This window comes from Rhinatrema bivittatum, chromosome 6 (genome assembly GCF_901001135.1).
Source record: "Rhinatrema bivittatum chromosome 6, aRhiBiv1.1, whole genome shotgun sequence".
Classification (NCBI taxonomy): domain Eukaryota; kingdom Metazoa; phylum Chordata; class Amphibia; order Gymnophiona; family Rhinatrematidae; genus Rhinatrema; species Rhinatrema bivittatum.
The window spans coordinates 276,641,447-276,668,912 of record NC_042620.1 but is presented as its reverse complement, the minus strand read 5'-3'; the positions used below and the strand labels follow the sequence as shown (position 1 = coordinate 276,668,912).

The 27,466-nt window shown below is 43.5% G+C and overlaps 1 protein-coding gene across 1 annotated transcript in view; it reads left to right on the top strand.

The window, feature by feature from the left end:
- Positions 1-24,562, top strand: part of GDPD2 (glycerophosphodiester phosphodiesterase domain containing 2) — a 185,125-nt gene extending 160,563 nt beyond the window's left edge. The window contains exons 13-16 of the mRNA XM_029607252.1: positions 618-762; positions 3,177-3,259; positions 16,616-16,644; positions 22,085-24,562. Coding sequence (XP_029463112.1) covers positions 618-762; positions 3,177-3,259; positions 16,616-16,644; positions 22,085-22,134 — 307 coding nt within the window. The 3' untranslated portion in view covers positions 22,135-24,562. The remainder of the gene's footprint in view (positions 1-617; positions 763-3,176; positions 3,260-16,615; positions 16,645-22,084) is intronic.
- The last annotated feature ends 2,904 nt before the right edge of the window (positions 24,563-27,466 follow it).

The following is a 27,466-nucleotide window of genomic DNA, read 5'->3' as shown; positions in this document are numbered from 1 at the left end:
TCTGGACCACCGCCGGATCCCCAGGTAATTTAAAGCATTTGGGGGGGTTCGGGAGGGTGGGGGATTTAATTTAAAGGGTCGGGGTGGGTTTTAGGGGGGTTTAGTGTGCCGGCTCACGATTTTAACGATTTTTCACGATAGTTTACACACCCAAACGGCAACAATACGATTCCCTCCCCCTCCCAGCCGAAATCGATCGTTAAGACGATCGAGGACACGATTCACATCTCTACCCTCTAATTCTATGACACCCTCAAACCCAAAGGCCAGTTTAGACAGATTGGGAGTGAAGCATCTAGTAAGAGTTTCTAATCTTCTGCTCTTCTGTCCAGTTTGCACTCATCTTTTCAATCTTCATCCTCACCGCCAGTTGTCATTCTCTCCTCTTCTTTTCCCCCCTCTATCTCTCTTCCCTCTCTATGATATCTCATGTCTCTGTCCTCCCTCTCCTGCCCTTTCCTTTCCTTCCTTGCAACCACTTGTGTTGTCTTCCTCTCCTCCTCTACACCCTCATGGGTCCCCCCCTCCTTTCTCTTTTGTTGTGCCCTGCAACCCTCTCCCCCGTTGCATCTTGTGTTTTCCTCCTCCTCTACCACTTCTCTCTGCTCTCTCCGCAGGGCTTATCAAAAGGACGGCCAGGTGAATCTGTATGTGGTGGACAAGCCATGGCTCTTCTCCGTGCTCTGGTGTGCAGGTGTCAGCTCCGTCACCACCAACGCCTGCCACGTTCTCCAGCATTTGAAGCAGCCCAGCTGGCTCATAGTAAGAAGCAGCCCGCCGTCTGGGATCAGGGATCAGCGTCCAAAAGATTTATGCTGTTAAAATGGGCTTTTAGCTGCACCGGTTAAAAATCTCCCCAGCGGTCTGCACAGATTAAGCCAGACTGAAAAGGTGACAGACTGGGGCATGCCAGGGCAGGGTTTCCAGTTTTAGCTGCCTAGTGTGATATTTAGCACTAACCGGCTAGGGGGGCCGATGCAATAATTTTCGTGGAAAGCGGGCGCTGACTTTTCAGCGCCCGCTTTCTTAGCACAGGCATGGCGCCCGCAAGGGGGGTGCCATGCAATATGTAAATTAGGGGGTCGCACTAGGAAGGAGGCGCTAGGGTTGCTTGCGCGACCTTAGCGCCTCCTTGCTAACGCGACCTGCCGCGGCTGCCGGTTAAACTCGGCGGCCGTTTTCATTACTGGCAGACAGGCAGGTTATGAAAACCGACACCGAGTTTACCGGCGTCGGTCTTCATAACTCGGCGGTCTGCCAAGTTATCTTTTTTTTTTTAAATTTTAAAAAAGAAGTACAGAAAAGCAGGAGTCTCCTTGCGTACTGTGCCGTCTTTTTTACCAAAGGTGGTCTCGTCCTTTCACGTCAATCAGACGGTGGAGTTGCCATCATTTGGTCAGGTGCAGTCTTCGGATCCCTTGGCTAGGGACCTGCGGAAGCTGGATGTTTGGCGCGCCTTGTTGCACTATTTGGAGATCACTAATGTGTTCAGAGTCTCCGATCATCTGTTCGTCCTCTATGGTGGTCCCAGGCGAGGTAAAGCGGCCTCCAAGACTACAATTGCTCGTTGGTTGAAGGAAACCATTCGCTCTGCATATTTGTTGGCGGGGAGACCATTACCGGTGGGGCTGAAAGCCCACTCTACTCGCGCCCAGGCTGCATCCTGGGCGGAATGCCAACATATCCCTACGGAGGAGATCTGTAGGGCGGCCACTTGGAAGTCAGTCCATACTTTTGCCCGGCACTATCGTTTGGATGTGAAGGCGCCAGGGTCGTCGGGGTTTGGAGAAGGGGTGCTTAGAGCAGGCCTCTCCGGCTCCCACCCTCAGTAAGGTAAGCTCTGGTACATCCCAGGAGTCTGGACTGATCCTGGTACGTACAGGGAAAAGAAAATTAGGTTCTTACCTTTTGCTAATTTTCGTTCCTGTAGTACCGAGGATCAGTCCAGAGTCCCACCCAGTATTGCGGTTGCGGTTGTATGCCGGAAGAGGATGTGTGGGCTGTGTGTGCTGTTTCTGGAATATGTTTTTTGTTTGTTGGTTGCCTCGAGTTCGGTACCCAGTTGGGTGGAGTTAAGCTTCAGTTTGGCTTAGTTTGGAGGTAATCTTCAGTGTTCTTTGGGTTATTTGTTGCGGGTTATCCTGCTACTTTGACATTCAGTAATACTGCCAGACTGTAGGTGGCACCAGCCTATATGTAGGCGGAGTTTTTTGTTTATAAACTTCTGTCTCCATCTGCTAGAGGGGGGGCAAAACCCAGGAGTCTGGACTGATCCTCGGTACTACAGGAACGAAAATTAGCAAAAGGTAAGAACCTAATTTTCTTTTTTTTCTGCTTTTCTGTACTTCTTTTACCTGTGCTCAGCTGTTAACGCCTGCTCCAGATGCACTCTCATTCATATGCATTTGCATGTGATGAGCGCTAACTCATTCACTCCGCGTCAGACGCGCGTTAAATAGGCGCTAATCCCCCTTTTGCATTAAGGGGTGGATTAGCGCCTATTTAACCCGCGTCCGACAGCGGGTTAAACAGTGCGCTCAGCTGAGCTCACTGTATTGCATCAGCCCCACAGTGCGCTCGGCTGAGCGCACTGTATTGCATCGGTCCCTGTGTTTGCCTCCCTGAGTGCGTCTGTCCTAAATCTAACCACATATTTATGTGTTTTGATTTAAGCAGATAGCAGGTTAGTTGCAGCCAAATATCTGGTCCAGGTTAACTGGTTAAAATGAAGTAAAGTGATTTCACTGCTCAGTAGCTCTTTGAATATCTGGCCCAAACGTTCATTTGCAGTGAGACAGCACATTTCATTTGAATAGCACCCCAAAGTCTCTATGCAAGCAATTTATACTGCTCCTCTATAGATATAGAAAACCTTGCATGGATAATGGAACTTCTGATTGGTTCAGGGAGATCATGAGATGAAAAAGAACAGTGTCTGACAGCATGGTGACATCATCCCGGTAATGGCACCTGCAGTTTGACTGGATAAAACAGGGTGTAGCATGGCAGAGAGCTCAGCATTGGGGTCGGGGGGGGGGGCCTTCTGCTGTTCACCTGCACATTCCCCCAGAAACCTCCTCATTCTCTCTATACAATGCCATAGACATTGTTCCATGCTGGGAGGGGCTGGGGCAGATTCTCTCCCTAACCCAAGCTTTTCTGTTCGCTCCTTGCAGCCCCCCGACACATACCAGATGATCTGGATCGTCACAGACTGTGTCTCCTTCGTACTCATCCTCTGGGCCTTCATTCTGCAGCGGTAGGTTCTGTTTTTCAGGGTAAAGAGTTGGAAGGGGGCTGTGCACCCAAGCCAGGGTACCGAATCTTTACAGGAAATGGTTAATAAGCACCAGGTCCAGAGAGTATTCAGTACAGAAGGGGGAACAGCATACAGAATTTTCACCCCAGAAAAACTGTGTGTATATTATGATGTGAGAGCTGATATCATAAATTTCTTTTGCCAGCAACATTTATTTATTTATTTATTTAACATTTTTTTTATATACCGAGGTTCTGGTAACAATGTTACCAATCACTTTGGTTTACATATAACATTAGGATGACTAAACATATGAGTCTTACATAGAACAGGAGATTGAACTTGGAAAAAATTGAATTAAAATAAAGGCATAATAATACAACAAATAAGGCATAATAATACAACAAATACATAACAACAATCTTTTTATAGGCAGGCATTTAGAATGAATCAATCGAGTATCTAGTATTTGTAACTTGTCTAGATGGATAAGCCATTGGCTATAGTATTATTGAACCTTGAACAACACCACAGGCATAGTAAGATAGTATTGTTGAATATTAAACAACACCACAGCTGCTGGCTATTGTATTATTGAATCATGTGGTATGAAATGAAATTGACCCGGAAAAGGGGGAATTGAGAAGATCAGCTCAGGCGTATGCTTGAGTGAAAAGCCAAGTTTTAAGTCTTTTTTTGAAAGTGATGGGGCATTGTTCAAGTCTAAGATCTGATGGTAGAGAGTTCCAGTGGACAGGGCCCGCTGTAGATAGGGCTCTTTTGTTAGACGAGATTTTGAGTGGAGGGGTTTTTAGAGAGCCTTTCTGCGCTGATCTCAATGGACGAGAAGACGAATGTAGCTGGAATGGGATCTTGAGGTCGAGGTGTGAGACTTTGTAAATGGATTTATGGATGGATGAGATGGTTTTGTAGAGGATCCTATATTTTATAGGGAGCCAGTGAAGATTCTTCAAGATTGGAGTTATGTGGTCCCTTTTTTTTGCTTTAGTTAAGATCCTGGCAGTGGCATTTTGGAGCATTTGCAGGGGTTTTAGGGAGATAGCTGGGAGCCCAAGTAACAGAGAGTTGCAGTAATCAATTTTGGAGAATATGATTGCTTGCAAGACAGATCTGAAATCCTGGGAGTGTAATAAAGGTCTGATTCTTTTTAAAACCTGGAGTTTGAAGAAGCATTCTTTTACTGTATTACTGATAAAGCCTTTGAAATTCAGATGGTTATCCATAGTGACTCCTAGGTTTCTGACCTGGGTAGATAGAGTAAGTGATGCCAAAGGATGAGTGTTAGCGAGTTGGTAGTTTCCTTCTTGGGTGATTAGGAGGAATTCAGTTTTGTTGGTATTGAGAATTAGGCAGAGATCAGCAAGGAGATTTGAAATGGAGAGGAAGCATGAATTCTGTCAATAATTTCTGGACTCAAAGCCAGGGCAACAAGAACACTTCAAATCAGTGCCGTTTCATGGGTATTATTATATTGTGCAGAAGAGCCGGTGACTATCTTTACTGATTCGCATTATATATTTTCATCTGTTAATGAACATTTGAGAAAATGGAATAGGAGAGGATTTATTTCAGCTTCTGGAGAACCTCTTTCACATGTGCAGTTATGGGAATTAATTTTATCACGTTTACAGGAAAGGGGAGAGAAAGGATTATTAACAGCTATTTGTTGGGTGAAAGCTCACCATGCTGTTGATACGTGGATTTATAGAGGAAATGAATTGGCAGATTATGCAGCACAAGAGGTTGCACAGACAGCTTGTCAGCCAGCAGTGAAGGAATTAGTGCAGACAAGAGCACAAAAAGATACAGGTTTAAGAACAGTCCAGCAATTACAGGAGTCAGCAACTAGTGATGAGAGAGCAAAATGGTAAGCGGCTGGTTGTATAGTCATTAAAAATTTAGGTTGGATTCATCCAGCAGGAACTTTGTGTTGTGCTTTGAATGTCTTAAATCTGATGTTACATGAAGCTCATTGGCCGCTACATAATAGTTCTAATACAATGTATTTGAATTTGTCTCAAACCTCTTACTGATTTGAAGTGTTCTTGTTGCCCTGGCTTTGAGTCCAGAAATTATTAACAATTCCAAAAGTGAAGAGTTTCTTGCAAGGATTTGGTGATGGGGATGAGAATTTGGACATCGTCGGCGTAAAGGTAATGGATTAGGTTTAGCTTAGAAAGTAGGTTACAGAGAGGGAGCAAATAAATGTTAAATAAGGTCGGAGACCATGAGGATCCTTGAGGGATGCCAAGGTCCGAAATGATTGGTTGAGATTCATAGTTGTTGATCTTAACTTTATAGGACCTGTCTTGTAAGAAGGATTTAAACCAATTGAATGCGGTGTTTTTGATTCCAATCTCTGCTAGTCGGTCTAAGAGGATCTTGTGGTTTACAGTATCAAATGCCTTTGATAGATCAAGGAGGATCAAAAGGCAAGGTTGTTTTTTCTCTAGGTTGAAAAGAATGTTGTCGGTTAGCGAAATGAGAAGGGATTCAGTGCTTCGGGATTTACGGAAGCCAAATTGTCCTGTGGCGAGAATGTTGTTATCATCTAAGAATTCGCAGAGTTGATGGTTGACTAATCTTTCAAGGATTTTAGCTATAAAAGAGAGGTTGGCTATTGGCCGAAAGTTGGCTGGATTTGACATGAGTTGACATGGCATCAAGATCTAAAGATCTAAAGCAGTCCTTGATGTTGGGTTGATAGATTTTACAGGCATTAGGGCACCAAGCCTCAAGTGACCCAATATAATTTTTTAAGCATTCTTGAAGAAAAGTAAAGATGGTTTCATGTTGCACAGATGAATGTGACATCAGGACACACGATTGAAACTCTCACTCTGATGATGTTGAGCATGTTCCACAGCTTCTTTTCACCTGCAGTCTTTTTACCAATTTTCAAAGAGAGATTGTGCATGTATGCAGGTACAAAGTATCCACGAAGGTTTGCAAATGCGTTCTCCGCAGGTGAATTTTCTATGAAAAATAATGCATGTACTATAAGACTGAAAATACAGTCTATGCATATGATTTTTCTGGCTATTGTAAATGTGGTTAAAAGCATGCACATTGTTAGACTTTAGACACATGGAGAGAGGGAAGTTTCCAGACAGCCAGTTTACGTGACTAAATTGCTATTTACTTACATAAATGGTTTTAGAAATCTGTCCTCCCATACAGAATGGAAAACTTATTTTATAAGGTAGAAAGGGTAATTTTATGACTCTGTGGATAGGGCTAAATTCTGCCTATAATTTGTACATACAGATTCGAGCAAACATTTTTAAAGCTAACTTATGCACATAAATTCACTTTGAAAATGCTAAGATAATTGACCCAGTCCTGTACAGATTAATTTGCTCAAAGTTACACCACCTTTTTGGAGGGCATAACTTATTACATGCATATTATTTAAAATCAAAAAGTATGTATACAAGTTCCAACTTCACCCTAACTCTGTGAACCTGGACAGAAAAGGGAGAGAAGTAGCTCTTTATGTCAAAAACAATATTCAAGCAACTGAAATCAAGGGGAATGGGGCAGGGAAGAAGTGTTATGGGCTGTCTTAAAAAAAAAAAAAAAGAAGATGGTGCTTCCATTTACGCTGGAATGGTCTACAGGCCCCCAACTCAAACACAAGAACTGGATAGAGATCTGGTCAAAAGTGAGAATGAAAGAAGAAGTATTGCTGTTGGCAATTTCAATCTGCTAGATGTGGATTGGAGTTCCTGTACTACAGAGTCTGCAAGAAGTAGAAAAAGAGAGTGGATGCCCTTCAAGGAGTCTACTCCGACAAATTGTGATGGAAACCATGAGGGAGAAAATGATACTTGACATGGTACTCACAAATGGGGATATGTCTCTATCCGAGCAGGTGCTCACCTGAGCACTAGTGATCATCAGAATGATTGGTTCAATATAGCAGCTGGGATGGAGAGAAATCACATGAAGAAATTTTGGATTTCAAAAATATGGACTTTGGTAAAAAGGGGACTACCTTGAGGAAGAACTAGAAGACTGAGAGAAGATGGGTAAGGTAGAATAACAATGGGCCAAATTAAAAGGGACTCTAATAAAGGCAACAAAACTTTATTTAAAAAAAGTAAGCAAAAGTAAGTGGAAAAAAAATGATCTGATTCTCAAAGGAGGTAATTAAAAAAAATAAAGGCAAAACGAACAGCGTTCAAGAAGTACAAAGCTTCCCTAAAACCAGAACATAGGGAACATAGGGAAGAATATATGGTGTAACTCAAGGAAACAAGGAATAAAATCAGGAAAACAATAGGTCAAGCAGATGAAAGGCTCAATAAAAAGGTCAAGCAAGATGACAAAACATTTTTCAGATCTATGTGTGTAGAAAGATGAGGAAAAACCAGAAATTTTAAATAAATACTCAGTTCAGTTAAATAAATAAGACCCTCGAAGAGTACTGATGCTAGTTGAAAAGAGCATGGATGGCAATGAGGCAGTTAGAAACAAAACAGAAAGATGCAGCTACAAAAGTTAAGAGTTTACATCAGGCATGGTCATTGTTTAAAAATACCATTTGGAAGCCCAGTGCAGATGTATTCCACACATTAAAAAAAAGTGAAAGGAAGGCCAAATCACTGTCAAAATGGTTCAAAGGTGAGGTGAAAAAGGCTATTTTAGTCAAAAGAACTTCTTTCAAAAATTGAAAAAAGAATCCATTTGAAGAAAATAGAAAAAAAATAAGCATTGGCACATTAATTGTAAAAGATTGATAACGCGGGCTAAAAGAGAATTTGAAAAGAAGCTGGACGTAGATGCAAGAACTCATAATAAAAACTTTATAAAATAAATCTGAAGCAGGAATGATGTGAGGGAGTCAGTTGAACCATTAGATGATCAAGGGATTAAAGGGGCACTTAGAAAAGATAAGGCCATCACGGAAAGACTAAATGAATTTCTTGCTTCGGAATTTATTGAAGAGGATGTTGGGGAGATATCCATCAAACGAAAAAAACAAAGGTGGTTCCTTTTTTTCCTTGACTTTGATAATCAGGATTTATTCAGGGCTCTGTTTGTTGGGGAGATATCCATGCCAGAAACTGTATTCAGTGGTGGTGATTCAGAAGTACTGAAATGGTGAAGCTGGATAATGGTGTACTGGTGGAAGTAGTGTATGGTTTTTCAGAAGGCATTTGACAAAGTGCTGCATGAGACTCCTGAGAAAATTAAAAAGTTATAGAATAGGAGGCAATGTCCTTTTTTGGATTGCAAACTGGTTAAAAGAGAGTAGGACTAAATGGTCATTTTTCTCAGAGGAGAAAGGCAAACAGTGGAGCACCTCAGTGATTTGTACTGGAACTGGTGCTTTTTAATATATTTATAAATGATGTCGAAAAGGGAACAAGTGAAGTGATCAAATTTGCAGTTGACATAAAATCTTTCCGAGTTGTTAAATCACAAATGGATTATGAAAATTTGTAGGAAGACCTAGCAAGATTGAAAGACTGCTGGATGAAATTTAATGTAGACAAGTGTAAAGTGATGCACATAGGGAAAGTAACAAACACTGTAGTTACATGAGGTTAGGTTCCATATTAGGAATTATTATCCAGGAAAAGGATCTGAGCATCATAGTGGACAGTACTTTGAAATCCTCGGTCTCAGTTTGTGGTAGCAGTCAAAAAAGCAAACAGCGTTAGGAATTATTAGGAAAGGAATGGAGAATAAAATCGCAAATGTCATAATGCCTCTGTATCACGCCACGGTGAGGCTGCACCTTAATATTGTGTGCAGTTCTGATCACCGCATCTCAAAAAAGATAGTTGCAGTGGAAAAGGTATAGAGAAGGGCGACCAAAATGATAAATTGGATGGAACGGCTCCCCTGTGAGGAAAGGCTAAAGAGATTTGGGCTGCTCAGCCTGGAGAACAGACCGCTGAGATCTATAAGATCATGACTGGACTAAAACAGTTAAATATGAATCGGATATTTATTCTTTCAAATAATACAAAAACTAGGGAACACTATTAAATTAGTAATTAGCACATTTAAAACAAATCAGAGAAAATTCTTTTTCACTCAAGGCACAATTAAGCTCTAAAATTAATTGCTGGAGGATGTGGTAAAGGCAGCTTAGCTGGGTTTAAAAATGGTTTGGACAAGTTCTCGGAGAAGTCTATAAACTGTTATTAACCAGATAGAATTAGGAAAAGCCACTACTTATCCCTGGGTATTAGCAGCTTGGGATCTATCTATTGTTTGGGATCCTACAAGGTACTTGTGGCCTGGATTGGCCACTGTTAGAAACAGGACATTGGGCTTGATAGACCCTCTGTCTGACCCAGTATGGCAATTCTTATGTACAGAACAGAATATATGGGAAGAGCTAGGAGCCGGATGAGGTTCATCCCAGGATACTGAGGGAACTCAGAGATGTGCTGGCAGGTCTGCTGAAAGACCTGTTCAAAAGATCAATGGAAACGGCAGTGGTGCTGCAAAACTGGAGAAAAGCGGTTTTGGTCCCACTTCACAAAGATGGCAGCAGAGAGGAAACTGGAAACTACAGGCTGGTTAGCCTAACCTTGGTGGGGGAAATTTAATGGAGACTTTGCTAAAGAAAAGGATAGAAAACTAGCTGCAATCTGGTGGGTTGCTGGCAGGGCCGGTGCAAGGGTATTAGGTGCCTTAGGTGAACCTTCTGCCTTGTGCCCCACTCCCACCCCCAAGACCAAGCCCCGGCCCAAACACACAAGAAAAACGTATGCAACAATAAAATGAAGAAATATAAAACATCAATAATAGTAAAACCATACTAGTAAAAGGAATATTTCAAAATAGCAGACAAAAAGTGTCATCCAATAATTAAAAACTAAAAAAAAAAAAAAAGTTCCAGCTCCAAAACAAACATTGAAAAACAGCACACACACATCAAATATTAACATCCAATGATTAAAACTAATAAAACTACCTGGGAACTTTTGATTTCCAGATGCCCTGAGATTGTCATGGATTAGCTGATGGGCTGGGGAGCGGGGAATTTTGTGCACAAACTTTCTCCTTTCGCTCATATACAAACATATAATTATACACGTTTGTTCTTTCTCACACACAAATGCACACAGGCTCTCCCACACATGTACACTCTACTAGATACTTACACACACATGCTCTCTTGCTCTCACACCCGTTCTCCTTCATATACACATGCCCTTATTCACTCAGACAGGCCCCTTCTTTCACACACATACACACACTTAGGTTCCTTTTTTCATTCACACAAATACTCTTACATAGGCTCCCTCCCTCTCACTAATACCATCACTCTCTCATACACATACAATCCCTCTCACCCACACACACACCTCATCCAAGCTCCCTCTTTCTCTTTCTCTCTCACACTCACATACGCATTCCTTCATCAAAGCTCCCTCTCTCTCTCTCTCTCTCACATACTCTCTTACACACACACACACACACACACACACACACCTTCCCTTTGTCTCTCTCTCATACATCCCCTCATACAGATACTCTCTGTCTCTTGCATCCCCCTTCACACAGGGTCCTTCTCTCTCTGGTACACATACCCTTACACAGGATCCCTTTCTCACTCTCACACACACACACACACACACACACATTTTCACTTTCTCACAAAGACCCTCTCTCTATCTCATACAAACAAGAGGCCCACTGAGCCTGCTTCTCTCGGCCGTGAGCAGGATGGGTGCTACTTGCAGTTGCCAAGCCTTCTCTCGGCCACAAACAGGATGGTCTCTGTTCACAGCCCGCCAAGTCTGCTTCTCTCGGCTGTGAGTGGGAAGGACTGTTATTATTTAGGAGAGTTGTGGGTGGATCCTTGGGCCGGTGGCAGATGACCACGCCCCCGGGGAAAGATCCCGAGAGGGACCATTGGTCTGGCTCAGAGTTAGGAGACAGACACACACTAGTTCTTTTATTAAACAGTATACTGAACCACCAGAGGTGGCAGTAGTGAGCTGGAATGCTCAGCTGGGCTGTAGTCCCTCAGATACTGGAACAGCGATCCCTGGAGGCTGAGCTGTAGAGAAACTGAAATATAGTGAGTAGGCAGGGTATGCAGAGTTCATGGACAGAACCTGATGCTAACACTCACACAATGTCTCATAGAAGCCCAGGAGCTGGAATGAAGTAGGCGCTCGAGGAGCAAGTACCTGATTCCAGGGAAAGCTCTGAGAGAGCGATGGTAACTCACAGATGTAGTAGGCAGCGATGACTTCCAGGCAGAAGTGAATTCCGAAGAAGTCCAGGAACGAGGGCCCTCAAGGAGCGAATACCGGTTCCAGACTGCAACCTACAAATTAAGTGAGAACGAGGCCCCCGAGGAGCGGGTACCCCTGGTTAGTCCGAGGAGGCAGAGTAGCATAGATAGAACGAATCCTTATCCTTGCTAACTCGAGTTGTTAGCAGTTCAGAGACCTTTAAATATCTGAAGTGGATGACGTCATCTCAGGGGGACGCCCCTGAGGTTCGCGCCACTTCTGGTACTTGAGGTCAACATGGTGGATTGTAGCATCGGGCCGGTCCGGGGACGCCAGACGAGGACGGCCGAAAGACGCCGCGGCAGCCAGCCTTTCATCAACCCCAGAGGGAGTCGCCAATGCGTCCTTGTTGCGACTGTCAGGCAGCGACAGTCGCAACAAGGACTCTGCTCTCCCAGCCCCATATGGCTGCTCTTTGCCATGTCCTACTGTTTGGCACCCTAGGCGACCGCCTAGTTCACCTAGTGGATGGAGAACCCTGCTTGCTGGAACCAAGGCAACTTGATTTCACCAGTGAAAGGTCCTGTCAGACAAATGTGATAGATTTTTTTGATTGGGTGACTAGAGAATTGGATTAAGGAAGAGCTCTCAATGTGATTAACCTGGATTTCAGCAAAGCTTTTGATAAGGTCTCACACAAGAGGCTCTGTCTCTCTCTCTCTCTCTCTCTCATACACCCCTTCATACAGACACTCTCTGTCTCTTGCATTCCCCCCCCCCCCCCGGGAGTGGGTGCCAAGATGGTGGAATAGATTGCAAATTGGTTAACTGACTGGAGACAGTGTGTAATGGTAAATGGAATCTACTCTGTAGAGAGAAGTGTTAAGTGGAGTGCCACAAGAATCAGTTTTAGGACTGATTCTGTTCAATATCTGGTGACATTGAAAAGGGGATAGAAGAAAAAAATTGTATTTTTGCAGATACTGAGACCTGCAACAGAATGGACACCCCCCGAAGGAGTAAAGAAAATGAAAAGTGATTTAAAGAAACTTGAAGAGTGGTTGAAGGTTTGACAGTTGGGTTTCAATACCAAGAAGTGTAGAGTCATACACCTAGGGTGCAGTAATTCAAAAGAGCTGTATGTGATGGGGGGGGGGGGGGGGAAAGACTAATGTGCATGGACCAGAAGAGGGACCTTAGGTCGAAGTAAGATGGGAGAATTAGAATGTATAGCAGTAAATGATGACATAGACTTAATTGGCATCTCAGAGACATGGTGGAAAGAGGATAACCAATGGGACAGTGCTATACCGGGGTACAAATTATATCGCAATGACAGAGAGGAGCAGTCGGGAGGAGGTGTGGCGCTTTATGTCCGGGATGGCATAGAGTCCAACAGGATAAACATCCTGCATGAGACTAAATACAAAATTGAATCTTTATGGGTAGAAATCCCTTGTGTATCAGGGAAGACTACAGTGATAGGGGTATACTACCATCCACCTGGTCAAGATGGTGAGATGGACAGTGAAATGCTAAGAGAAATTAGGGAAGCTAACCAAATTGGTAGTGCAGTAATAATGGGAGACTTCAATTACCCCAATATAGACTGGGTAAATGTATCATCGGGTCACGCTAGAGAGATAACGTTCCTGGATGGAATAAATGATAGCTTTATGGAGCAATTGGTTCAGGAACCGACGAGAGAGGGAGCAATTTTAGATCTAATTCTCAGTGGAGCACAGGACTTGGTGAGAGAGGTAACGGTGGTGGGGCCGCTTGGTAATAGTGATCATAATATGATCAAATTTGATTTAATGACTGGAAAAGGAACAGTGTGCAAATCCAAGGCTCTCGTGCTAAACTTTCAAAAGGGAAACTTTGATAAAATGAGAAAAATTGTTAGAAAAAAACTGAAAGGAGCGGCTACAAAAGTAAAAAATGTCCAAGAGGCGTGGTCATTGTTAAAAAATACCATTCTAGAAGCACAGTCCAGATGTATTCCACACATTAAGAAAGGTGGAAAGAAGGCAAAATGATTACCGGCATGGTTAAAAGGGGAGGTGAAAGAAGCTATTTTAGCCAAAAGATCTTCATTCAAAAATTGGAAGAAGGATCCAACAGAAGAAAATAGGATAAAGCATAAACATTGGCAAGTTAAATGTAAGACATTGATAAGACAGGCTAAGAGAGAATTTGAAAAGAAGTTGGCTGTAGAGGCAAAAACTCACAGTAAAAACTTTTTTAAATATATCCGAAGCAGAAAGCCTGTGAGGGAGTCAGTTGGACCGTTAGATGATCGAGGGGTTAAAGGGGCACTTAGAGAAGATAAGGCCATTGCGGAAAGATTAAATGATTTCTTTGCATCGGTGTTTACTGAAGAGGATATTGGGGAGGTACCCATAATGGAAAAGGTTTTCATGGGTAATGATTCAGATGGACTGAATCAAATCACGGTGAACCTAGAAGATGTGGTAGGCCTGATTGACAAACTGAAGAGTAGTAAATCACCTGGACCGGATGGTATACACCCCAGAGTTCTGAAGGAACTAAAAAATGAAATTTCAGACCTATTAGTAAAAATTTGTAACTTATCATTAAAATCATCCATTGTACCTGAAGACTGGAGGATAGCAAATGTAACCCCAATATTTAAAAAGGGCTCCAGGGGCGATCTGGGAAACTACAGACCGGTTAGCCTGACTTCAGTGCCAGGAAAAATAGTGGAAAGTGTTCTAAACATCAAAATCACAGAACATATAGAAAGACATGGTTTAATGGAACAAAGTCAGCATGGCTTTACCCAGGGCAAGTCTTGCTTCACAAATCTGCTTCACTTTTTTGAAGGACTTAATAAACATGTGGATAAAGGTGAACCGGTAGATATAGTATACTTGGATTTTCAGAAGGCGTTTGACAAAGTTCCTCATGAGAGGCTTCTAGGAAAAGTAAAAAGTCATGGGATAGGTGGTGATGTCCTTTCGTGGATTGCAAACTGGCTAAAAGACAGGAAACAGAGAGTAGGATTAAATGGGCAATTTTCTCAGTGGAAGGGAGTGGACAGTGGAGTGCCTCAGGGATCTGTATTGGGACCCTTACTGTTCAATATATTTATAAATGATCTGGAAAGAAATACGACGAGTGAGATAATCAAATTTGCAGATGACACAAAATTGTTCAGAGTAGTTAAATCACAAGCAGATTGTGATAAATTGCAGGAAGACCTTGTGAGACTGGAAAATTGGGCATCCAAATGGCAGATGAAATTTAATGTGGATAAGTGCAAGGTGATGCATATAAGGAAAAATAACCCATGCTATAATTACACGATGTTGGGTTCCATATTAGGTGCTACAACCCAAGAAAGAGATCTAGGTGTCATAGTGGATAACACATTGAAAACGTCGGTTCAGTGTGCTGCGGCAGTCAAAAAAGCAAACAGAATGTTGGGAATTATTAGAAAAGGAATGATGAATAAAACGGAAAATGTCATAATGCCTCTGTATCGCTCCATGGTGAGACCGCACCTTGAATACTGTGTACAATTCTGGTCGCCGCATCTCAAAAAAGATATAATTGCGATGGAGAAGGTACAGAGAAGGGCTACCAAAATGATAAGGGGAATGGAACAACTCCCCTATGAGGAAAGACTAAAGAGGTTAGGACTTTTCAGCTTGGAGAAGAGACGACTGAGGGGGGATATGATAGAAGTGTTTAAAATCATGAGAGGTCTAGAACGGGTAGATGTGAATCGGTTATTTACTCTTTCGGATAGTAGAAAGACTAGGGGGCACTCCATGAAGTTAGCATGGGGCACATTTAAAACTAATCGGAGAAAGTTCTTTTTTACTCAACGCACAATTAAACTCTGGAATTTGTTGCCAGAGAATGTGGTTCGTGCAGTTAGTATAGCTGTGTTTAAAAAAGGATTGGATAAGTTCTTGGAGGAGAAGTCCATTACCTGCTATTAAGTTCACTTAGAGAATAGCCACTGCCATTAGCAATGGTTACATGGAATAGACTTAGTTTTTGGGTACTTGCCAGGTTCTTATGGCCTGGATTGGCCACTGTTGGAAACAGAATGCTGGGCTTGATGGACCCTTGGTCTGACCCAGTATGGCATTTTCTTATGTTCTTATGTTCTTATGATTATGTCTGATGATATGAAGGCAGTGAAGAACTGCAACAAGGTGGTCATACCAGAAAGATACTGGGATGTATAGAAAGAGGAATAACCAGCAGGAAGAAGGAGGTGAGGCCTCACCTGGAGTACTGTGTCCAGTTCTGGAGACCATATCTCAAAAAGGATAAGGACAGGATGGAAGCAGTCCAGAGAAAGTTGACCAAAATGATGTGGGGACTGCATCAAAAGCCATATGAGATGAGACTGAAGGACTTAAATATGTATACCCTGGAAGAGAGGAGGTGCAAGGGAGATGTGATACAGACCTTCAGATATCTGAAAGGTTTTAAAGATCCATAAACATCAATTCTTTTACACTGGAAATGAAACTGCAGAACTAGGGGTCATGATATGAAACTTCAAGGGGGATGACTCAGAACCAACATCAGGAAATATTTCTTCACAGAGAGGGTGGTGGATACATGGAATGTGGTGAAGATGAGAATGGTAATGGATTTCAAAATGGCCTAGGATAAATACTGTGGATCTCTACAGGCTAGAGGATGGAAATGAAAAATAGTATAACCTATGTTAACTTTAGGTGTAAAATGTCTTCATAGAGGCAACTTGCATGGAGTGGCAGTTCATACCCAAAACAGAAGGCGTGGGAGTAACCTGCACCATAAGCAACTGGCTGGACAGACTGGATGAACATTTGGTCTTTATCTGCCATCATTTATTATACTACGAGATATCTCTTATAAATTGACAGAAAATGACTCCTATATATGGACAATGCATAACTCCGATTTAGAGATAGTGATTAACTCCTATGTACAGACAATAAAATAAATCCTGTGTAGACACGGTGAATAACTCCTATATACAGTAATAAATAAATCCTATATATAGACAGTGAATTCTATATAGGGACAGTGAATAACTCCTATATGTAGACAATCTGATCAGATGTGCTGATTCCACTTAATGTTTTCATTGCAGAAAATGTACCAGGAAAAGAGACATTTCAGGTAAGCTAAGATGAAGCTGTTATAATCTCCACCTCTCTCTCTCTCTCTCTCTCTCCTCCAAGGCCCTATTGCCTTTCTCTCTTTCCTCCCAGCTCCTATTCCCTGTTTCTTTCACCTCCCAGATCCTGTTGCTCTCCCTCTCTCCTCCCAGAACCCATCACTCACTCTCTCTCTTCCTGGAACCTAGTGCCTTTAGCTCTTACCTCCTAGGCTCTAGTGAATTCCCTGTAGCCTGCTGGCTCTATTGCCTCTACCTCTCTCCTTTTGGGCCTTAGTATCTCTTCCTCTGTCTTCCTGAACCCTCGTGCTTTTCCGTCTTGCCTCCCAGGCTGTAGAACTGGGCTTTCCAAACTGTGGGTCAGGACCCCAAAAAGGGGTCACAAACCTTCAGCTGGGGGTCACATGTTCCTCAAATGGCACACTCTGCAGGCACCAGCGGCAGCATTAGTAGTGGAACTGTGAGCCAGCTTGCACTCACAGGTCATGCAGTTTCTGTGGTAACAGGAAGCCCTGTATGAGGAAGAAAAGGGACCATTGCAGGGCCTGTGAGCTTGCACTGGTTCTGAGGCTTCACACTGACTTTCAATACCAATGCTGCTACCTCTTGCAGATCTGCCATGAGGGGACAGGTGGGGAGGGCTCAGAATGTGTGAGCTAGTGGAAATTGCACTGCTTCTCTCCCCTCACCCACCACTGAACATATCCTAAAGAAAAATGTGACTGCTATCAGCCTATTTTTTCTTCCCACCAGTTGTCATCCACTTTTGACCCAGGACCAAAGGGAAAATGGTACCACTGCCAAAGAGATTTTTTTGTAGGGGCTGCTTGAAGGGAAGGATCAGATGTAGAAGGAGTTTGAGTGTTGGATCAGGTGGAAAGAGATTGGCTGTGAATGGTGAAAGAGGGGGAATGTAAGAGAGGAGCTAGGGGTGAGAGGGGATCAGCTAGTAGGATGTGAAAGAAGAGGTGGAGGGAAAGAAATGAGACTGGGAAGTGAGGGAGAGGGAATGGAGATGAGGGAATGGGGGATAGGGTGAGGTAGATGGGCTGACAAAGGATCAGTTGGGGATTATAGGGAGAGCTTGGGGGTGAGAGAGGATCAGCTGCGGGATGCGAAAAGGGCTGGAGGAGGGTAGAATAAGGGATAGGTCGGAGAGGTGACAGCAGCTGTGGGAATGAGGGGGGCCACTGGAAGAGAGAAGGTTTAGTGAAGAGGGTCTCTGGAGGGGATGGAGGTTGAGAGAGGATTGGCTGCAGATGATAGAGACTGAAAGAAGCAATAAGCTGGAGAACAGGGAGAGGCAGAACGAAGTGATTGTTGTTTTGGTCATCTGGGATCATGTGAATTTGCAAGTGCTAACATGGGGTCACATTGGCTAAAAGTTCAGGATGCTCTGCTTTAGCATGCTCCCAGGCCCTAGCAATATCCCTTTCTCCTCCCAGGACCTGGTGCCTCACTCCTTTTCCTCCTGAGCCTTAGTGTCTGTCCCTCTTGTCTCTCAGGCTCTAGCACTCATCCTCTCTCCTCCTGTGATCTAGTGCCTCTCCCTATCTCTTCCCTGGCACAAGTGCCTTTCTCTGTGCCTCCCAAGCTATAGCACTGTCCCTTTCTGCTGAGGGGTATCTTAACACCAGGAGAGCTCCCTATGCCAGCCCTGTGGAGTGAAGGATGTCTCTGCCAGATCTGCAAAGTGAGGAATTTCTCTGCTTGGGGATTGTCCTTTCTGCCATGTGTTAAAAGCTGAGGTGTAGCCCAGGTGGATTTAAATATAGAACAGACAAATATGAATGGGGCTAATATTCAATTACTGGCTGTCTTGCAAGGTTTACTGGATATACTTATCCAGCTAAGAACATGCCATAGTGGGTCAGACCAAGGGTCCAATCCAGGCCATAAGATCCTGGCAAAGGTTTTTCACCACATTTATTTTTGCCAGAAGGAAAGGTAATTTGCCTTTAGTAATCCCTGAGTGGGAACTGAACCCTGGCTTCCCTGGTTCAGGGCCCATTGCTCTGACCACTAGGCTGCTACTCCACTCCAGAACCTAACCTTGACTCCTATCAGCCTTCCTCATAAGCTTCACACATACAACTGTAAGGGCTTGTCTGGGAGTTGAACCCTGCTGGCTCTATTGCCTCTACCTCTCTCCTTTTGGGCCTTAGTATCTCTTCCTCTGTCTTCCTGAACCCTAGTGCTTTTCCGTCTTGCCTCCCAGGCAAGGCCCGAAGCGAGAATCATACCTCTAGACCAACGAGCCAATGAACTTTGCTTGGATATTCAGCAGAACAGCTGCATCACTGACTATTTCAAACTATCTTAAAGTTAGCTGGATTAATTTGTCTTGCTAACTTTAGGATTACTCTATGGCATGACCAGAATTAGTCAGATAAGTTGTCCAGCTAAATGTGAATATGTGAGGTAACCAGATAACTTAGCCAGCTAACTTAATTCTGCCCCAGATCACCCCTTTGTAATTCAGCTAAATTTGAGCTGGATGAGTTATCCGGCTAAACTTTAGCCAGATTCGTGGGGAAAATATCCAAAAGTCAGCATTTAGCTGGATAACTTGCAAGGAGTATAGTAGTGTGTAGCGGGTAAGTGAGCCCTTTGTACCGCGTCTTAGTTGACGCAGCCTCAAGGATGAACCCGTGAAGCCTACATCGGCAGTTGGCAAACATGCCTTGTAGCAGGATAGTCTGGAGCTTCACCTATACTACCTGCCTCCCCCGCAAGTTGAGCCCTTGAGTTCTGGCGGCTGGCAGGACTTAGGTGGGTCCATAGGCCAGTGAAGAGAACTAGTGTCCAAAGGCACACCGGGATCAGAGCAGGCAGCAGACTAATGGGGTCAGAAACAGGCTAAGGTCAGGGTAGGTGGCTAGCAAGAGTGGTCAGATCCAGGCGGCAGGCAACTGTGGTCAGGTCCAAGCAAGAGGTCAAGATCTGGAGAGTCAGGCCAACACAGAAGACACGGACAAGATGGACAGTATGAGGCGAGATGGTGGGCTGGACGAGGAGAGATGGACAAGGCAAGGCTGGAAGGCAAGACTGGATTCAGGAATGCAAGAGAACAGGAACCAGGGACACACAAGGAACACGTACTGCAAGGCAGGAGACCCATTGCTGAGGTGAGACAATGCTGCGAGGTCCTTGTTTAAATAGGCTAATTGGCCTGACATCATTGGAGGATGCCGCTCAGCATTTCCTGCCAAAGGGGCCCATATAATGTGTACATATGCATGCATGCATGCATGCGCGCCTAAGGAGGTTCTGGGACAGGAGCAGCACAGCGGCATTTGAGGTCACGCTCGGCAGTGTCCTAGCCACAGAAGCATGTTAAAACAGCATCCTAGACTGCTCTTGGCAACGTAGGGGTGAGTACAGCAGCTTGAGGGCCATCCCACAAGCCATGTTCCTAACAAAACGTGTGAGATTACTGTTGTCCACCTGACCAGAATGGTGAAACAGACTGTGAAATGCTAACAGAGGTTAGACAGGCTACCAAGAATGGAAACACAGTAATAAAGGGAGATTTCAATTTACCCAGTATCAAAAGGGGGAATGTCTCCTCAGGGCAAGTCAGGGAGGTTAAGCTCCTAGACACCATAAATGATTGCTTCTTGGAGCAATCATGTCAAACGTATCAGTACTTCATGATCGATCATGTCAAATGCGCTTTTCTGGTATTTATTTGTAATCCCTAGATACACTCCTGTAATACTGTTCTTGTAAACCTGTGAGCGCGGCTTGTGCGGTGGAGTTTTTTTTTTTTTTTTTAATGTTTAAGCTATTTATATTTGTTATTGCCTGTTTCTTGTCCTTCTCTGTTGTTGTTTCTGTTTATAGATTGGTCCCTCCCGACACAGTCTACGAAACACGGTCCGTGTCGGGGGACCATGTCTGTGATTAGAAAAGCCGAATACCTGGCTCTTTACAGTCCTTACTAAATGCTTGTTATTGGAAAACTCATAACTATTTGGACAATAAAGTCTTTACCAAATCTTTCACTGCTGATCCATTATTGACTTGGTGATTTGGTTTTCCACCCTTATCGTATGTTAATGGGGAAGAGCTGGAATGGATTTAGAAAAGGGAAGTTCTGTTTGGAATTCTTTGAAGGTGTTAAGAAACAGTGCAGTGTATTTGGATTTTCAGAAGGCATTTGATAAACTCTCTCATGAGACTCCTCAGGAAATTAAGTCAAGAGATTGGAGGCAGTCTTGATAACTGTTAAAAGAAAGGAAACACAGCTGGACTAGTTTTCTGGCTGGAGAGAGGTGAATAGGGTGTGGTTCCTCGGATTCATACAGGGACCAGGGGTGTTTAACTAATCCATTAATGATCCGGAAAAGGGAACAACCGGTGAATTGATAGAATTTGCAGAAGACACAAAATTATTCCAAGATGTTAATACAACAGAGGATTGTGAGATACTGCAGAGGGACCTTGCAAAACTGGGCAACTGAATGGCTGCTGAAATTTAAGGTGGACAAGTGCAAAGTGATGCGCACAGGTAAAAAATATTCCAAATTTCACATACACAATGCTGGGTTCTTACTTAGGACTCAGACCACCAGGAAAAGAATCTTGTCATTGTGGACAATATGTTGAAATATTTGTCTCAGTATCTGGCAGGCTGAAAAAGCTAAATAGTATGTTAGGAATTATTCGGAAAGGAATAGAGAATATCATTTTACCTCTGGTATCAAGCCTACTATGACTGCACCTTGAGTATTATTTGCAGTTCTGGTTGCCCCCCTCTCACAAAAGTCATAGCAGAACTAGAAAAAGTACAGCGAAGGGCAACAAAAATGATAAAGGGGATAGAGCAGGGACTCTTGTGTATTTTTCTTTGTACAGTGCTGTGTACATTGAGTAGCGTGATAGAACTGTTAAGTAGTATTAGTCAGGCTGCTCAGATTAGTCTTCTAGCTTGTGAAAGAGATGGCTGGGAGGGGACATGATAGTTATAAAATCATGAGAGAGTGGAACAGGTTAATCCAGAATACTAAGACTAGGGGACCCTCCATGAAACTAACTGATAGCAGATTTAAAACAAAATTGAGGAAGTTATTTTTTTTTGTAATAAATGAACAATTAAGCTATAGAATTTGTTGCTGTAGGATATACCGTAGTCAAAGTTAATAGCATAGCTAGGTTTAAAAAATGGTTTGGGCATCTCCATTAACAACTATTAGCCAGACAGGGATGGGGATCGTCACCTCCTATATCTAGGACTTAGAAACAAAGAGGTGATCGAGGTTCTTCCGGGACACCCAGACTGGCCACTGTCGGATACAGTATACGGGGTTTGACAGACCTTGGTCTGACCTGGCATGGCATTTCTTATGTTCTTAAGCCAGCCGTTGAGAGTGAGAGACGTTTAGTACCAGGCGAGCAGTCTAACAGATAATTGTGTGATTTCTTTGCGTTTCTTTCCAGATGCAGAGACAGCTGTCCTCCTAACACAGATCCAGAGTATTCTGGAGTAAGTCTCCTTCGGGCATCAGGGAGGCTCCTGCACAGACCTCGGCAGTGGCAGGGTGCCTGGAACAGCGATACCTACATTAAAACATCACTGCTGTGCCCTCTGCTGAGACACGAAGGCATTACCCATTGTGATACTGATTTCCACATAGGGTTTTCTGAATCACTAATACCAGATACCATCTGGATTCTCAGCCATACACCCTGAGCACCCACACTGTCAGTGCTGAACGAAGGTAACCCCGAGCCCCGTCACACCCAATGGTGAATGCGTCTGAGAGAGTGGGGGCTTCAGGGTTACCGACATTCAGCCCTGAAAGTGTGGGGGTGCGGGGTTCTCAACGTTTAGCGCTGAGAGTGTGGGGGCTCAGGGTTACCCTTGTTCGGTGCTATTTTGGCCTTTCTTCCCCCATGTTTTTACCCTAATTTTGAATGGGATACCACCTGTCTTGTTTCTCTGGAAATTAGCATAAAGTGTGCTTGTTATTTCACAATCACCCCCCAGAATTTTGTAACTTTGGAAATCCGAGATGTCTTGATGATGATTCTTTCTCTACAGTTATTTTCTAGGTCTCCCTCCCCCCCACACACACTTTTATTCATGTAGATTTAATTACCAAAGTGGAAAAAGTCCTCAGTGCTTATAAAAATCCATCCAATATCTCACCCACTTCTGACAAATTCAATGTAATACCGTGCCATGTTGTATATATCCTGTGCTAGGAGAACCCTGAGACAGCCAGAATATGAATACAGCACGGACATCTGAAGAGAGACTTCAGGAGAAGAGACAGTGCCCTGGGCTACATGCAGTACAAATACAGCATAGACAGCTGAAAAGAAACCTTACAGGAGCAGACAGCAGTGTCCTAGGACACTCCAGAGTATGAATACAGCACAGATAGCTGAAGAGAGACTTTGGAGGAGGAGATAACACCCTGGGAGAGCCACAGTATGAATGCAGCACAGACAGCTGAAGAGAGATCTTGGAGGAGGGCACAGCAGCACCCTGGATAGCCAGAGTATGAATACAGCATGGACAGCTGAAGAAGACCTCGAGAGGAGACAGCACTGCCATGAGAAATGCAGAGTATGAATACAGCACAAATAGCTGAAGAGACTCCTCAGCGAGAGGAGACAGCAGCACCCTGGGATGCCCAGCATGTGAATACAGTATGGATAGCTAAAGAGAGACCTCAGAGGAGTAGACAGGAGTGCCTTGGGACCTTCAGAGTATGAAGTATGCCTATAAGCATAAGAAATGTACATTCACTTCCAAAAATGTTAAAATGCTGCACAAGAAAATGATTTTGGAGAGAGAAAAAGAAAAGCAGGAATAAGAGGCAGAGGGGACTGATCAAAGCTAGGTTTGGGGCAAACTGATAGCACTGGCTCCAGAAGTTCTGTGCTGATGGGTTGGTTGATCAATCTGATTTTGTATCAGAGACAAATATCCCTTCATCCATTCACAATTTGCGTTCTGTAAAGGACATAATATGGAATCAGTTTTGCAGGCTGATGATAGTAAGGACGCACTTTTGATTCTTTTAGATATGAGTGTGGCTTGTAACACTATCAGCCATGAACTACTGCTCAGCCTCCTGCAGGGAACTGGGATTTCTGATGTCCCGGTAACCTGGTTCCAATCTTACCTGCAGGACTGCTCCTTCCTGGTGGAATGGAGCCAGCATCAATCAACTCCAAGCTCGCTCCCTGTAGGTGTTCCACGAGGTTCTACCTTCTCTCCCCCTTCTCTTTAACATCTGTCTGTCTCCATTAACTATGCTGATTCAGAGCTGCGGATTTATGCCTCTTTTAGGTGTTGGTGATCTCATACAGCTAGTACATGCTTTTGTCATCTCAGGATTCGATTACTGTAGTTCTCTTCTCATGGGCTTACCACATTATCAGTTAAAACGTTTGCAGCTGCAATGATCATTTATGGCCTAAAGAAGTCAGATCATGTAACTCCAATACTTCGGTCCCTTCGTTGGCTTCCTATTTAGTGTCGGAGTAAGTTCAAAGTTCTTTGGTTGGCATTCCGCTCGTTACATTCTAGCTACCCGCTTTATCTGTCAAAACTTTCGGTCCTATACTGTCCTGTAAGAACTTTGCGGTCTTCTCAAAAGGGTCTCCATCATCTCCCCCCGTCATTAGAGTGGAAGCCACAAGAGAAAGCACTTTTTCTTATCAAGGATCACTACTTTGGAATGCTTTACCAATGGACATAAAAGCAGAATCTAATTTGAAATTTCGGAAAGTGATAAAATCCTGGCTATTTTCACAGGCTTTTGATGGTCAACGCTTGCAGATGAACCTTTAAGAATATGGAGTTAGCTCTTACACCACTGCTAACTAGTCAGCAATGTACAGTCTGTATTTTACCATTGTATATTATGCAAATTATTAATGATTTGATGTTTTAACTTTATGCTGCAAAACAAAAACAGAACGTTACAACTTGAGGTACTGCAAAATAGCAGATGTGTCCTTCTATTGCTTTTAATGTGTAATTAAAAAGACTTACCAGAGAGAGTGGTATCAGAAAGGTGTCAGTGTGTTCGCAGTCTCATGAGCTCTTGCCCTTACAGGGCTACAGCCCCTCTCTTGACTTCACCACTTATTAATCACGTCATTTACCTACTCTCTTCAGGTTTGTCAATTAATGTTATATTTTTATAAAGTGCAAATATGCCTCCCTTAAAATCCCTAAAACCACCCGTATTTAACCATCTAACATGCCACAACTAGTCATTAGAACATTATGTGTTTCGATTTATGCTTATCTCTCAACAGTGTTTCTACTATATTTCTTCGCCGTATTTCTTCACTGCTTCAGATAAATGAGACTGCGAACACACTGACACCTTTCTGATACCACTCTCTCTGGTAAGTCTTTTTAATTACACATTAAAAGCAATAGAAGGACACATCTGCTATTTTGCAGTACCTCAAGTTGTAACGTTCTGTTTTTGTTTTGTAGTTATACATTTGAGGTTTTTTGAGCCAGTGTATATCATTAACTTTATGCTGAACATTTTAAATCTGCCACTTTTTTTTTTTTGTATTTGACTATTATGTATGTTTTATTTTGTAAACTGGCTGGGTAACTTGCTTAACAAGTGGTATGTAAAATGCAATAAATGAAATGAATGGTTGGGGAGGCATGCTGGTGGGGTTGCTTTACAGGTATCATGGCGTGCTGGGCTGTGAGGTGCAGAAATGCAAGGCTGGACAAAGGCCAGCCTTTTGCCTAGCCAGCCCCTCCCCCTGCAGGTTGAGCCCTTGTGTTCTGAGGGCCAGAAGGGCTTGTTTGTGACAGTACATCATGGCTGGAAGCTGGGCTGGCTGGATGAGGTTGGGCAAGACTGGACCTGTGGACAAGATACTAGGGTAGGAGATAATGAGCAAGGGCTGAGGCTGGTACAGACATGGCAGGACACAGAGCAGGACCTGGGACTAGATAGACTGGGGCAAGACAAGGCAAAGGCAGGGCAGGGAGTGGGTAATAGGGATTGGGATGGGCAAAGCAGGACAGGACTAGACAAGGATAGGACCGGACAAGGACAACACAGAACAGAGAACATTGAGGTCTGAAGGCAGCAATACAGAAGGCCCACCGTCCACTAGGTGAGGAGAGGCCACAGAGCAAGGTGAAAGGTAAGAGCAGGCCAAGAGGCTACAAGGCAAGGTCTGAGTAGGCCACATAGCAAGGTGCAAGGAAAGAGCAGGCCCGGAGGCCACAAGACAAGATCTAAATAGGCTACATAGCATGATGTAAGGTAAAAACAGGCCTGGAGGCCATAAGGCAAGGTAAGACCTGAGAGGCCGCAGAGAAAGGAACAACGTAACAGAAGGCCTGGAGGTTAGGTCAGAGAGCCAAGAGTGAATCCATGAAGAAGCATTGAAGTTCTGGCAAGGCAGGGTTAAATGGGACTGGAGTTTGGGTGTGATGTGAGCAGTGTGGAGGAGCTTGCAAGGCTGGAGGTAAGGCTCACTGAGGACCCCTGGTAGAAGGAAGGCTGCACAACAGGCTGAACCTGTGAAACAGGCAAAACCATGACAATAGGAAAAAAACAAAAAACAGGCCAGTGACCACAAGAACCAATAATAATTAAAAAAACAAACAAACGAACAGTGGTGTACCACAAGTAGTAGAGGGGTAAACAAGAACAGAAACTGAACAATACTAAAAAAAAAATCTAACTTAGGTCATCACAAACAGATACTATCAGATAAGTACAACAGTAAAGTAGAACACAATTATGGTTAAAAACATCATATTTAAACATAGAAATATTAATCAATATTAATGAAGTTGATGTAGGGAATAGCCACTGCTATTAATTGCATCAGTAGCATGGGATCTTCTTAGTGTTTGAGTAATTGCCAGGTTCTTGTGGCCTGGTTTGGCCTCTGTTGGAAACAGGATGCTGGACTTGATGGGCCCTTGGTCTGACCCAGCATGGCAATTTCTTATGTTCTTATGATGGCAGAAAAAAACCAAACGGTCCATCCAATCTGCGCAGCAAGTATCTTAAGGTAGTAAGTGCACCTCTTTGCAGGTTACTCCAATGTTTCTCCTAAGGGTAGTAACTGCCACTCTGTGCAGTTATCCCCAGGTCTTATGATAACACACAAAAATTGCAGCTAGCAACATTTTTTATTGGGTGATGAGCTTTCTTGAAAATTCAGACAGTGCTGCTTGACATGCTTTGCTAATGGACTTGGCCATCGAAGGAGTCCTGTGCTTTTCCCCTTATGTCTGTGTATCAGTAACCCAGACCATAGAAGTCTGGGCCCTCTTGGTCTGAATTCAATTCCCCTGCCGACTCAGTTGCATTAAAAGCATCAGGGCTTATTGGTTAAGGTCAGTAATCTCCATGCCTTCTGCTAGGGGTAGTAACTGCTGCACCAGCAAGTTATCCACACACACACATTTTTCATTTCCTTTAGGACTTGGCCATAGAAGCAGGCCTGTGCTTTTTCCCTTATGTCTGGGTATCAGTATCCAGGGCCCTCTGTCATCTAGATTCAGACAACCGAGGGCCCTGACTTCTATGGTCTAGGATAAGCAGCAAAATATAAAAACAATAATCAAATAAAAGCTCAACATGATCATGTTTCAGCAATTGCACGCTTCAGGGGATACATGATTTTAAAATCAGAAACAGTAGTGATAAGCTGGAAGTTGCCTAAAAAGATATAAAAGTATGCATTATCCAGTAACATAAAGTGCTAAGAAAAAAGAAATACTAGTCCAAAGTAGAACATTTTCTGGCCACAGAGTGTAAGTAAGGTTTGAGAAGGGTGCAAATCAGGCATCTTTTTGCCCTG